This window comes from Teleopsis dalmanni, chromosome 2 (genome assembly GCF_002237135.1).
Source record: "Teleopsis dalmanni isolate 2A chromosome 2, ASM223713v2, whole genome shotgun sequence".
Taxonomy (NCBI): domain Eukaryota; kingdom Metazoa; phylum Arthropoda; class Insecta; order Diptera; family Diopsidae; genus Teleopsis; species Teleopsis dalmanni.
In genome coordinates, this window is record NC_051847.1 from 216961463 (window position 1) to 216977186 (window position 15724).

Consider the following 15724-nt stretch of genomic DNA (forward strand, 5'->3'; position numbering starts at 1 on the left):
ATCGTCATTTTATCTCAGAATTACAATCGAAATAGAAAATATTTTGCAAACTCAATTTCGTGTAAAAATATAAACTGAAAATTCTATCTGCAGACTGCGGATTCATTCTTGAAACTATCTCTTGTGAAAGTATCTCAGCAATTCAAGTGCAAATGCGACTCAGCAATAAGTGCATGTGTTATTGTCTAGTTACCGTTGTTATTGTTGTTTCTATAGTTGTCGTTATAGTTGTTGTTGTTATATAAAACTAAATTATAGATAGTTTTACTTTTCCTGTTACTTTTGAAATTATTTTCCTTTTTTATTTGCCAGCAATTTTTAAGTATTTATTTTGTATCAATTGCAATTTTGCAATTTTATCTACTCGCACTGTGCAGAGCACAGTGACATTGCTCGTAGCTGCAATTGTTGCCACAATTGTTGTTGCAAATGTAACTGTTGCAATTTCAGTTGTTAACATCGCACAGCTCCATGGTTGACGTCGTTGTTATTATTGGCGGATATATTGATATTACCAACCCAAATTGCTTTTTTAGTTATGCTGCAGAAATGCAATTGTGGCAAGTTGATAAGTTTTTAGTTAGGAAAAAAAGTATATTACTCTGTATTACAGAAAAATTTATTTTTGTAGTATTTTTTTGCTGTTGTTTGTTATAGTTACTCTTTGCCAATAGAATTTTGTAGAAGTTTAAAGTACTCGAATTGTTTCATAGCGACTCCGGTGTATATTCACACACGCAAACACCGATTGGGCCATATGAGGCGTTACCAATTGTCATTCCACGCTTGGAATTGCGTTTGAATCAGATTTTTGTGGTAGCAATACCACATCCAATACGCAACCAGACACTCGCATGCAACTGCCAGTTCAATCAACCACAGACTCGTTTGTGCATAGATTTTGATAGCAATTGTCAACCATTTAACATTTTACACAGTAGAACTTGATTATCTCCGTGAATTTGCGGTTTTAATGCTGAACTTATTTTTGAACTATCCACTAAACTATACTTTTTTCTAAACGCACAATTGAATTTGGTGTTTTTTTTTGGATGCAGTTGACGGAGATGACTATTAAAAATACTTCAAATATTTGAATTCATGGATACTTCTCTCTTATAGACGGAGTTTCATTATGACACGATTGAATATTGAAAATAATATTTGAATTACTTTACACAATACGCTAAAGTACTTAATAAAAAGCAACGATCTATATAAGCAGATCACTGTTCAGATATCGCAAGCACCTCTACCACTAGTCCTATGTTCTAAACAATTGCTGTAAAAGCATTGATACATACATTGCATAAATATATCGACGCGTCAGATATGCAAGGAAGATGTTTTGCTCTTCATAATGCTTGGACTGAGTTCAAAACCACAATCCTTTCTACAATTTGTAGCAGCAGTGTCTCTAGTTTCTTGTACAGTAATAGTTTACTCTGATACTGGTTATATATTGAAAATACAATTAAATTAAATATAGAAATATAGAACTTTCTATAAATCATTATGAAAAACCATTTACAATCATGAAACAACTTTATAAATAAAAGCCTAGATCAACTAAACATTTCATTTCTATAATTTATAGATCCACCCGAGGCACCCAAGGCCTGTGAAATACGTAACGACACAGTTCTAGAAGTAGTGTGCATAGCAGGCAGCGATGGTGGACTATCACAATATTTTCTACTCGAAGTTATTGGCGGTGATCCATTGTACAGCAGCGACTCGACGCGTAACTTTGCCGACAATGTGCTTGGCGACAACGAAATTTCTACTTTGAATGATCAGGTAAGTAAGATAAACTTATTGATTACAAAAAAGTAAGAAAAAAAATAAAAAAATAACCCAAATCAAAACAATTTGAATATTTTTTTGACACATAATGTACACAAAGTTTGTTGCTTCTTATTCGCTTCTTCATAATGTCCTTCCTAGAAGCTCATAAATATTTCAAAGTGTTTTCGGCATAAGTTTTATGCTTTTAAGCTTATTTTAAAATTTGCCACACTTGAGAGCATTTCCAGGCCCGTGCACATATGAATTATATACGATTTGTAACTGAACTAGTCAATTATTGTTTGCTCAGTCATTTGACTTTTCTGCCTCAATTATTGATATGCTCGATATCTACAAATGACAGTAGTGGGAACTTTGAAGTAAATTGCTTTTAGGTCATAAAAAGAGCAACTTAATTGCTGTTATAAGTTTCGACATATGTATGTTGTCGACACAGAACATATATTTTAACCCTTTTTATTGCCAACTTCCTTTCCGAGTTGCGTACGCTTCTGAGTTGAAATCGCTTTTCAGCATAACAAGTTCACTTAATAAATAAAATATTTTTGTTGGCCAACAATTTAACAAAATGTCATATAAAATTTTCAAAATAATTTTAAAATATTTTTCACAGTGTATTAGTTTCATAGTTTAACTTTCGCATGAGCTGACACAACGCACTCATCGGCAATCCTGTCCGAGTGCAGAATGGACAATGAACACTGAACACTAAACACTGAACACTGAACAATGCTAAACAACAGAACAACACAAGTAAACACACACGAATATCCTAAAAAAAGGACAATAACATAAATCGCCGAAAGGATATAAATTATTTCTGCTTACTTGAGTAGGAATTTGTGCGTAGCAAATAAAACATCTTTCAAAGTATGCTTGTGTGCTCCGTTGCATGTTGAACTACAAGGATATGCAAGGATTAAAAGTAATATGTATGCTTAAAGTTTGTTGTCTTTTGATTATATGACCATTTATACAAAATCTCTCGAAACAATAATAAACAAGAAGCACCAACAAAAAATATGAAAATGGCAAAAGGAAGACAATAATTGGTAGCAGCATGAAGCAAAGTTTTTAATAGAATTTTCAGGCATGAATAATTATTAGCATAACTTACTCGAATTGAATTCGGCACAGCACATGTACAAAGACAGACAGTCCACACATCCACTCATAAAAAATGTGAAGAAGTCATAATAGATGATTTCATTTTTAATAGAATTTATAATAGCAAAAATAAAGAAAAACGAAATAAGAAAAACGAATACCTATAATTTAATAGATTTTCTTTTGTCATCTTTAAATGCTTGAATGCACTTTCTCGGCTAATAAAGTTCTAGATTCATACCTAGTATTTGCCTTCTTCAAATTGCTTATTTAAAATTACATTTTTTCCTCTTGCATATTTTTAGGCAACCTCAGCTCCAATATTTCGCATGCAAGAACCAAATCCGCAATTTCGTTTAAATAATCTTGAACCGGGACGAGAGTATCAATTTTTAGTTTATGCTGTCAATGCAAAAGGACGCAGTGATCCGCCTGTGGTTATAGAACGTGTACGTGTAGCCGCACAATTGGGTCCGTACGGTAAGTCAGAAAAATTACTAAAATTGCTTTAAGGATACAATAGCAAAACTGGGACATCTTTGGACAAACTTAATTGAATTTACTTGGTGCAATGAATTAATATCTTATTAGAATATTAAAGAAAATGTAGTTTTACTAACAGTATTTATAAGTTATATATAAAAGCAATAAAAGCAATAAAACTATTTTCAAGCATTTCTGTGAAGCAAATCACTATCCAGTATATTAAAGTCTACTTATTGATTATAATAAGAGAAGGACAAACATATACTATTCCTTGATGATTAAGCTTGTAATATTATCAGACAAGTTTTTTAGAACAGTTTTACAAATGATTTATTTTAAGTAAATATTTAAAAGTTTTATACAAAAGTTTTCTATAGAAGCGTTTTTGTGTAGCATCGTTTCCGGTGCTATTAGCTGGCACTTTTTTGATATAAAATTTTAATTTTTTTTGAGTACCACCAGCTGATACTTTGGTTTTTTTTTTATTTTCTTCATTCAACTTCTTCTTCTTCAGCTTTATTTTTGAATGCTGCTAGTTCACACTTTGACCTGTTTATATTTTCTATTTGTGCCTATTTTTATAATGCTACTAACTGACACTTTGGCTGTTTTCTATTCACTCATTGTATCAAGTCTTATAAGTTTGTACTTTGACTGTTCGCTACTATAATGTGTGACTACTTATGTTTATTTAGTTTAGCAGTATTTTCGTTTGTGAGTCCACTAAGAAAGTCGTGTGATAATACAAAAGTTTGACAGTTCCAAACGGAGACCTTCTCTTCTCATTGCAATACTCAAGTAACAAGGAGGAGGCGAAATATAGTAACCACTACTTCTGATATTACTCTATATGCTGTCCTTACTATACCATGGCTTAATATTAAGCCCATGTGTTATCTGCTAAGAAACAATCGCTAAAATGCAGAAGTCACTCTAAATCTATTCCTAAACAAAAATAGAAGAAGTAATAGACGAAATACTTTAGTGATTAATAAAGTGGACTTCCGCTTCTCGTCGGAATATAGTATTTTTATGAAATAATTGCAATATTGCAGCGTCCTGGTTGCACTTTAGTAAACTCATAATCCCGAATAAAAATATAGAAAATGATTAATGGAATACCACACCGTTAAAGTATCGACATTATAACATAGTAATCCGTTAGGACTTCTGTAGGTATATAATGGATTTGCGAAACCCTTATAGGATTATTCATTCATTTCCTAACTAATCCTAACATTGTCATGGTTATAAATCAAATCGAAATTCACTAAGTATTTGGAGTGTTTTATATTCCAACTATATTACATTTTAAAAGTAAGTATATACAAAAATAATCAGTCCCACCCCCTAATGACGTCGTTTTCAGTGCTGCGCTTAATTATTTTAGTAGCTAATTTAAAGTATTGTTTTTTCTAATTTGTTTTTTAATTTCTGAAGTGTTTTTCTTCATTAAATTTTATAATACTTAAAACTCTGGTATTTCGATTTTATGATTATCCATTCACTACTTCGTTCAATCTAACTTCTAAATATTCCTAACCACATAGAAACTTTAAAATTATTTCTCAATGCCTTTATCTATTTTTATGCACAACTATATACTTATTTTTACCAGAAAATAAACTAAATAAATTATTTAAAGGAATTACAAGGCTCATTCTATGCTTCAACACATTTTCAAATCAACGCAAGTTTAACTAAATCTGCGCAATCAGATGCTGCTAATACACACAAGTCAGCATAGACGAGCACATTCGTTCACACGTACAGATTTTTCTTCTTGAAATTTTTATATCTTTCTAAAACCAGCCAAGCTACTCCTGCGTTTCGCCCTGTCTAGCTAGTATTCATACGTGTTTTCACCCACACATCCCATTTCTAATCCAGTGACTGAGTTATTCACTGAAGCGTTAATAACATTTTTCATCAATTTCGTTGGAAAATAGCAAAAACAGCAATGAAAGAATAACCACACTAAACTAAAGGCTAAAATAAATTTCTTTTCTTAACGTGGATTTTCTTGAAAGTACATTTATGTAGCACATATATGCTACATATGTACATCAATAATATGTGCGTTTTGTAGTATATGCGTGTATGCATTAAGTGCCCTACGCAACATCTATTAGAATTCAATTGCTCAATATCATTAGTAACTGGTATTGATATATTGACGATTTTATATATATTGAATTGAAAGAGGTACATAAAGTTTTATTTTTATATAATTTGATAAAGAGAATTCAATGGAAATAGAGATTCTCTAGCAAAATTTATTCAATTAGTGTTTCAACACCTCGTGACGTTATTTGAAAACAAAACATAAGTAACATTGGGCGACATATTTTCACAAATCTCAATATCTTTTCTTTTCTATATTTTGGTTCTTTTTGTGGAAGGCTTCATCAAGCACATCAATGTAAGGAATTCTCTTAAAGACATTCTAATGTTGTTTAATCTTTTCTACCTTAAGTTATCAATTGAATTTCTGAGAAAATATGAGACGGTGAAACAGGATATATAATATTTGAGCTTAGTCTGTGTCGGAATCTGCCAACCTTCCCGACAACTTTCTCTTCTACACAAAGAATACATACTCTTCATATTTATTATGTTCATCCTTCTAATTCAAATACTTATCTTTGAGGCTTCTCATTTGGACTCAGTTTGGATTAGCAAATGACGAGCACTTTTTGGCATGGTCTTCGAATATCTTGCCATTATCAAAGGCAATTATTATCCTAACCTATTAAAATCAATTATCTTCTGCTCTGCTTAGAAAAATTCACGTGACGCAGGACGGATGTGTCGATATCCATTCTACTTTACTTTAAATAAAAAAAGCATTTTACATTAAAATGTAGACTACCAGGTTTTTCAAGTGTCACAAAATGAGACGTTCCCAAAGGAAGATGCTAAGGTGCTAACTGTGACCAATTTCTTTTAATCACCTGAAGTCACTCAATTTACATAATGGGACTTCATATCCATGTATGACTACAAGCTTTTAATAAAACTAATTTCATTTGATTTACTATTGAAAATCATATTCAGATACTCGGTCTATATTATTAGCAAATGTTTCGGATTCCTATATAAGTTATTTACATTTAAGCCACCTGATCTGCAAAGTCTAGTATTAATATCTATTTGATATATTGATATATGTTATATCTTGTCTTCAATATAATCTTCAACGATGTCCGTATATTGGGATATTAAGAAACGGAAACTAATGAGTAGTTTTGATAGGAAAAAAGCCAGTAATAACTGCCATCAGTCAATATTTCTATCAGCAGGAATTAGGTGGTTTCTTAGTCATAATTTCATATTTGTCCTACATACCGCAGCACAAACCACCTTTAAAAATACCTAGTGTTCAGTGTTTTTTTAGGCACATTCAGTGGGGTGTGCACCGGTTCTGTCAAACTATTTCGTTTAACAAAAAATGTTTTTAGCAGCATTTTCTTTTTTGTACTGTGCTCCAAGAACCCGGTAATAGAGATCTTGTGTCGTTTCTCAAAGTTCTTATTTCTGGTTTTGTCGACTATCTACAACGTTAAGGCTCTGTTAATCGATAAGTACCATAAAGACTTCAATCAAAGTGAAATACACAACCAACCACACCTGTGTATTTGATAGGAACAATATAAACAATAGCGGAAGACTTTGCTTATTTCGTTATAATCAAATGGCTTAAGTTGGCTTAAATTCTTATCGTACGTACCGGCTAACCTAGCCTTTATGATGCCTTATATTAGAACCTGATGTTAGAACTTGATATTAGAACCTGATATTAGAGCTTGAATTGGAGTCCAATAATCCGATAGTTTGCCATTAGCAGTCTATATGTCAACCAATTGCAAAAACTTCCTTTCAGTAAAATGTCTAGTCTCTAAAAAGCATCCTATATGTCAACCAATAGGAATATGTCAATAAAAAAATATAGAAGCAGTTTACATATAATTTATATTTCAAACTCAATTAAACCTCACCAAAATGTGTATCTTCCCAAATTTTCAATAATGTCTCTATGGTACATGACAATGCTTCCTTCCATTTACAAATACATAGTTTTTCGCATTAAAACCTACAAAATACTTATTACCTTTACTAAAGTCTTTCCTCAAAGCCTAACTTTTCGAAAACTAAATTGCATTTACAGTTTGCATATACAGTTTATATTTATATAAAATAAATCGATTATTCACATTCTATACAAGATTTATTAATCTCTTTTTCGTTTAAAAATTCATTGAATATAGTCCTTTCTGGTAATGACAGCAGAGTCTCCTTGACCTAAAGTACAGCACAGCTCACTTGTAAATCATTCCCCACAGGATACACTATATCATTATTTGTGTTCTTATGTTTATATTTATTTAATGTTTACAACTTTTTATATTAGCATACCATAAATACCAAGCCACGCACTTTCTATATGTAGGTAGTTAGTACATACATATGCATATACATACACACATACATACATACATCAAATAAAACATATAACAAACAACAGAAGCAACAGAAAAATACTCATAATTTTTATGAATGTGTTTTGTTTCTCAACCTCAAACTGCTCACACAGATACTTTACACGCACACATGCAGAAATAGAAGCAGAAGCAGATGAAAATATAAATTTGTTGGAATTTTTCTTTATATTTTATTTGAGTTTTGATGTTTCGGTTCAACTGCTACAGAAAAATTGTTATTAATCAATTCTCTTGTTTTACTAATTTTGGCAATAAAAATGCTTTTAAGCACAAATTGATGAATGAATTGCCTATTGATTCATTAAAGTGTATTTACGTACTGTACCCCCTTTCAGTGAATAGAGGCCATTTTAGATAAATTAAAAGAATTGATTTTTAATACAATTTGGCTTCTGTGGACTTTCAATAATAAAGTAAAGTTCCAAATAATTTTTAAGCATTTATGTGTGTGAAAAGGTTTCTTTATGTACTCATATTTCATAACAATGTACCCTTAAAATTTCCTAAAATTACAAAATCTGTTAAAATTTTAAAGCCTTAAATTCTTCGTAAGCTGCTTTGCTTTGCTTCTGAGACTGAAATTGCTTCTATTTTTAGTTAAATTTGCAAATTCCGAAATTGCGTCAAGGCATCCTTGGTTAAGGAATTCTGTTGTACTTATTTCGAAGGCTTTTGAGGTATTTTTGTGCTTTCATAAGAATTATGCCGAATTGCAGCCCCGAACAGGTGGCATTGATGTAGACGATATTCTTATTAAAATGTCACGAAAATTAAATATTGCGATGGCAGGATCTTATTAAGTCGCGCTTCAAGCACTCGATAAATAAATAAAAATAAATTGACTTATAATGTACTGGAAATATCCTCATGGAAAATCAATTTCGGAAAAATGAATTTAATTAAAATATTAAAATTACAGACTGTTAGTCTAAAACGTTAATATTTATTAGAAAATTTCTTTATAAAGCTTTATTAAATTTAAATATTTAACATAACTAAATTATATTGAAATGTTAAATTTTGTGTTTATATTATAACTTAATAATTTCAATTTTTAGTTTGTAAAAATAGGATATGTCCTTATTTATAACATATAATATATATGTATAGTGTATTTTACAAGCAAACATTATGGGCTGTATACTCAATTTATTTAACTTAGACTTAACATTTATATTATTATTGAAAAGAAGGGATAATGCACTGCTTCCAAAAAGATCTATTGTGCCCCTTAGTCTGATTAAAGTATTTCTCCAAGTCCGATTTCTTTAATGAAAGACAGTATAGAGCCTTTCTTTCCTAGTCTTGAATCCCTAACTTGGATAGGTGTTATTCAATCTATATTCACCGGTCCATAATCCCGCAATAATTCTTAGGTTATTTTTTGATTGTGCTATGCAATCTTTTACGCGTTATAGGTTGTAAACGCTTAAAAGTTTACAACCTAAAAGCTTTTTAGATTGTGATAGTCCTGATAGCCTTTCCCAATAGAGTTCTCTATCTTTGTAACATTTGTATCTTATATTACAATCTTATATAAAAAGCTCATACTCAATAAAAAGTAACTAACTAACAGTAACTAACTGAGTATCGAAAATGTTGCACTTATTTTGACTTGATTTGATGAAAAATGTAAAGCTTGTCAAAATACTTACGAATCAGTCGTGGACATATGGAAGATTATATCCACATCCGCGATTAACACGAGTACGCCTCATCTCGTTAATATTCAAAATTGTCCTTCAAATTTGGCAGTTATCAAATAAAAATAAATGCATTAATATTTTCCTCACTACACCACAAACCTTTATCATCAACGATTTATCATCATCTAAACTCCTTAAAAAGCATATGGTACATATTGGTGTGTCAATAAAATGAATAAATGCTTCTTCGTATCTGAGGAAGAATGAGGTTGTAATATACCGGATATGAGTCTTTCTTTTCCCAACTAGACGGATTTTGAAAAAAACTTACTTCAATATCTCCGATTTGACTGATATTATTTAAATGAGTTGCGCTTATAAAACAAAAAAGCTCCTATTGTTGTCAAACATTTTTAATTTTTGTTATAAGAAGTACGGGCCTCAGACACCTAGGCAGAGATGTCAAAGAGCCATATTGTTAGATTATATTCATTATATATGGCATCATGACTATATATATTTTTTTATAAAGTAAGTTTCCCAAAGTAAATATCTAACTATGATCAAGATTCTGATCTTTCTTTCTTTGTCGCTGTCCCTTCGTCTCTGCTTCTTTATCACCATCTCTTTTTTTTCTGTCTCTTTGTCCTGTCTCTTTGTTTTTGTCTCTGACTCTTTGTTTCTATCTCTTTGTCTGTTTGCCCCTGTCTCTATGCCTCTGTCTCTTTGTCTCTGTCCCTTTGGTCCAGTCACTTAGTTTTTTACCTTTATCTCTATCTCTTCGTCTCTTTGTTTCTTTGCCGCTGTCTCTATGCCTCTGCCTCTTTATCTCTGTCTCTTTGCTCCTGTCTATTTGTTTATTGCTCTTTATCGCTGTCTCTTTGTCTCTGTCTCTTTGTTTTTGTATAAACTTGATTGACAAACCAACAGTTGAGGAAGTTTGAGCCATATACCATAGCTTCCCAGCGAAATATGTAGCGGTGATTATAAAAGGAACTATCTTTGGGTTGATAGAATATTTTTAGAGTGTAAAAGCAACACGTCATGCATACACTCCTCGTTACAGAAAAAACCATGTAGAGTTCATTTCTGATCTCATTGATTACTGATAAGACATATTCATTCGTAAGTAGGTTCCAAAAACGTATTTGTGTTTAAGACGAGATACCATTTTCATTTTTTATATATAAGATAAATATGATCACAACTTTCTGCATGCATTTAAATGCTTGAGTGGCACGTACTGAAATCATAAACTCTGTATGAACTTTTTTTCTGAAGTCACTAAATTAAACATAAAAAAAATTTTTATAAAAATACTTATACTGAGGAAAAAGTAGTTAAAAAAAGTTAATGGCAAAGAAACTTTTGCCTTTTCGTTAAAATAGTTGAACACAAAGATCCTTGCTTTTGACTCCAAATTTTCGGGTAAGTTGTTCAGGTAAACAACACAAAACTCTTTAAAATGTTACATACACAATTGAAATTTCAATTGGAACAGAAAGTCAACATACATAGGAACCATTTAATTATACATATTTACATTTATGTACATATCTACATATATTTTTATTCATTTGAAGTGTGCCATTGCCCTGAGGCGAAACGAGTAGAAACACAGCAAAACACATTAATTTACGCAGTTTTTTGCAGGCAACTGTGCGGAAGTCGGTTGCTTTTGCTTTCCAAAATGAATTTCCTTATCAAAAACGTATTAAACCTCAGCAATATTGCGACTGTTAGGCATGAAAATATGTTCAAAGATTAATGGCGAAATTTTCGTAATTGCTGAGCATGTGTATGACTTCCAAAGGAATACCTAGAAAGAAAGTTGAACATTAAAGAAAGTACACTTTGTTATGTAGTATTCGTAGTAGTCCGTATGTGAAATGTTATTGCTCTCAATGCTTTGTACTGTTTTGGGAGTAAAATAATAATTAAAATTTTAAAATTCTTAATATCAAACAATAGAAATTTCAGAATATTCACAAAAATTTCTTCAAATTATCAAAATTAAATACGGATAAACCTTTCGAAGCAACAAAAACAACAAATTATTTTCTATTACTGCCTTTTAACTCCCTTTAAACCTTTTCTAAAACATTCACACTCATTTAATAAAGGAAAGGGTATGAAAATTTAAATGCCAGATGATCCTATTAACCTTCTGCTTTTCAAAAACATTACCTCTCAAAATAATAAATCTACCGCGCCGAAATCTTAAACTGACCTTTTCGATAAATTGCCCAACGATAGAAAAACTCCATCCTGTTGGCTGTCATCTTTTCAATATTAAATCAATTTTAAAATCGCCATGAAATTTATCGCCCACCACCGCAGAACAAGCAGAAGGCAGCCGAAAATAAAGGATAAAGGCATTATTTTTTCAATACCAACAAGACTGGCCTTGAGAAATACGTGAAATAAGAAGCTAAAAAGGAATTATGCGAGTATGAAATCCTTTAAGCAGCCCAAGGTGATATTTTAGGAAAAAAAATTCAATATAAAATTATACAAAAGAAATGAAATGAAATAACAAAAAACATAAAACAAAAATAAAAAATAATAATAATAAATAAAATCTAATACATTACATTGCAGAAGAAATATGTTGGCCGCAGGTGAAAGCAGTTTTCGCTTTAACACTCAAAGAGTAAACTTTCTGATAACCTAGCAGCCATGTCTTTCGCCAAATCTTCCATTTTTTTCCTTGACTTTGGCTTGTTCGTCTTTTTTGTTGTTGTTTGCTGTCACAACATTCCACCACTTGGCCATATTTCATTTTTGTCTTGATAGCTCATCGTTTTCCACGGCGTTGTGTTTCCTTTTACCTGTGCTGGTAGCTGTCACGTTGGCAAATGAAGCGGAAATGCCTCGTTGAGCAACACAGAACACAATTAGAAAAACAAATGAAAAACACCTCCCTAATAAATTTTAACCAAAATGGATCCTACATCCTTGATTTGATCATTTTGATGTATCCTTTTAGGAATTTTTAAATAAGTTTGCTGCAAATGTTTATTGCTAACGTAAAATGAGGAAGCGAATAAAGAAATTAAAATATTTATTTAATTATAGATAAAAATATTTATCTACATTTGTTCTTTTTATAATTGTTTTTTTCTATATACGAGTATAGCACTAATTATATGCTTGCAAGGTCTCTTGTTAGAATTAAAAAAACTATAAGAAATATACTAATATGCTTACCTGGCGTAGGGGCTACCGTGATCAAGAAGGCGGTTTCTCCGGAGCGCGGCTTCGCGATTATTTCTAATGCGAATTACTCGTGCGTGTAATTATTGGTAGTAATATAAAAAATTAAAATACATATATATTATTTAATAATAAATAAATGACAACTATTTTTTTTTATCAAGAAAAAGTTGGATCAAACACGATCTCACGAGTATCTGAATAAATGAAGGACTTAAATAGAGTCAGCTGTTTGAGGTAACTGATTCCATTCTACTATGTATCGATATCACGTACTTTCAAGATATAGATATTTAAAGATCTTAACTCAACGTTGATTACAATAACAAAAAAACTATATACAATCTCTGATGACGATTAGTACAAGCAATTTTTTACATCGATTATATACGCAATAGGTGACAACAAATAATCAGTAGACGCGCTGTGTACTTTTCATTAACTGACATTAGGTTGATTTTCTTGCTAATTATACAGCCTCATTACAAAAAAAGATCTTGTGACATTTATAAGGAAAAATTGATTGTACACCAAACAATCTAACACTCATAAAATTATAGACTCTCTTCCTTTTCACCATAATGCTTGCAGTGTATATGAGTCTTTTCTCCTCGTTTAAACCTGTGAACAGTAGTTTGACTTAAAGAATTACGCATATCACATCTCCCTAATTCGACTTAGTCCCTATTTTGTCTTCTGTCTATCATGTCCAATTTATTTCAGGATTGCAAATTTCTATGCTAGTTTTACTCACTAACTATATATACATTATTACTACTAAATCGTTGGATTACACAAAAAACTGTTTCTAAATTGTGTGTTTAAACTACTACTCCACTCACTACTTAAACGTTCATAATTACCTTTCTACTTAGTTGGTTATTACAGAAGCAAGTCGTCTATGGACGCGTTCAGTAGCCTCAACCTGCCAACCTGAAGAGTAGTTTGCTCTCGCCAGTTGGTAGTATTGAATTCCTTTAAATCTTTGATCATTTAACCTTCCATAGAAGATAAGGGCATCCTCTACCGTGTTTTTCGCCAGCGAATATCGAATCAAACATCTTCTTCGCGGGGACTTTTCTTCCATATGCCCCACATGACCAAGCCAGCGAAGCTGTTAAAATTTTTATACACTTAACTAACATATGTCAATGTTTTGGTATAGCGCATAAAGCTTATCGTATGAGCTATATGAGCTAAATGTTTTACTTAACGATTCATAAGTAAAAGTTTTTCAAGTTTTCTATATTGTTTTTGAATGTTTGTCAATCAGTTAGTGGAATATAGTAAGCTTCATCTTAACAAGGTTACATCTTCGCGTAAATCTTTTACATAAACATTAGATCACATGAAATGGAAGACTGAATTGAGTAAATCCAATTCAATTAAGTACTCCGACTACACGTACTTATGATATGATATCATCACCCTCTGAAAGTACATCCGAAAGAAGACAGATATATGCTATAAATAAACATTATTTATTTTAAGATAAATACATTAACCTAATGAAGTCCTTAACAAACAGCAAGATATATATTATTTACGTTCCTTTTGTTATATTTCAAACCTTTGCGCTCTAATATGTAAAGGATAAGGCATGAATAGTGGTTAAACTAAGCAGATTTCAATTTTCCTTAGTTTTCCTTAGCAATAAATAAAGTCAAGTAAATCGAAAGAAAAACTTAAGGAAATAAAAAAAGTAATTCTAAGCTGCAGCCTATATGTCTGCCTCTGAATTGGAAATGTAAATGTAATTCCAAGCAAATATACGTAAGGTTGGGAGAAAAGCTAAAATTAAAGCAAACAAAACTAAACAAATAAACTATTAAAAAGCAGCAAAAAGAACACATCTAAAGAAACGAATGAAAATAGAAAATAAAAGATAAAAAAAAATTGAAAGGAAAAAAACGGAAACAATAAAAACTAATTTCAAGCAAATAACAAATCATCGTCCTTATATGCCTTTTGCTAATTTCATCGCATTTTTCTAATATTGCTTCTCTTTTATATTTACTTTTGTCCGTTTCTTTTTCTTTTCATGTACATGTATATACACAACGACTTGCTGTTCTATGGACATAGATGAAACTATACTCTCCGAGGATCCCACACCAGCTGAAACAACACATCATGCCAGCGGAGGAACATCTAGCGCCAGTGGCACCGGAGCAAGCATAAGTGGTCCTGAAAAACAATCAACGTTGCTCATACTGGCCGCAGTGGTTGCGATAGGTGCCGTCATAGTAACGTCAATTATTGTGGCGGGCATTGTGGTCGTTTGTAAGCATAGACCAAGGCCACCTGAGCCACAGGATGTGCGCAAAAGTATGAGGTAAGTATGAATGAATGAAGGGAAAGAATAGCGAAAAATAATTGAAGGTATAAATTATACATGTGATACGTGAGTGAATGAGTGAATGAGTGCTTCCTAAAGCGGTTGAGTGAATGAGCGCTGGGTTGCATAGCACACCTAGATATGGTTGAAGGATTAAAAATGAAAAACTGTGAAAAATATGCAAAGCAAACCATCATAGACGATTGCTACTATCTGCATACATTTCAGTTTGCATAATTTGTTGGCCTTTTCTTTTGGTTTAAATTCCTCTACTTTTTTCTCTATTTTCTCTCATATCGCTTTAACATAATTTAATTTGTTTCCGTTAACTGCTCTGGCAGCAGACTTTTATAAATTTATTTGCATTGTTAAGGACATGGATGCAACCTGTCTGTGTACCTGTGGTTGTGTGCGCCAAAGGAATATATTGGAATTATAACCTCACAGCAAATTAAGCTGTTTAGTTATGCATAAGGTAAATTTATTTGATTTGACTGGACTTGTGGTGGAATAAATTTTAATTTAATAATATTTTCTATTATGAGTACGTGTATTAGGGTTGGCAGCTCAAATGAATTTTGGGTACACGTGGCGTATGAGTGATGTTATCTTTTCAAAAT

The 15724-nt window shown here is 31.6% G+C and overlaps 1 protein-coding gene and 1 pseudogene across 1 annotated transcript in view; both read left to right on the forward strand.

Annotated features, from left to right (window-relative positions):
- Window positions 1–15724, forward strand: part of LOC119676741 (E3 SUMO-protein ligase RanBP2-like) — a 34117-nt gene that overhangs the window by 11406 nt on the left and 6987 nt on the right. The window contains exons 6-8 of the mRNA XM_038087997.1: window positions 1598–1800; window positions 3222–3396; window positions 14852–15101. Of these exons, the coding sequence (XP_037943925.1) occupies window positions 1598–1800; window positions 3222–3396; window positions 14852–15101 (628 nt within the window). The remainder of the gene's footprint in view (window positions 1–1597; window positions 1801–3221; window positions 3397–14851; window positions 15102–15724) is intronic.
- Window positions 12753–12890, forward strand: LOC119686523 (annotated as a pseudogene).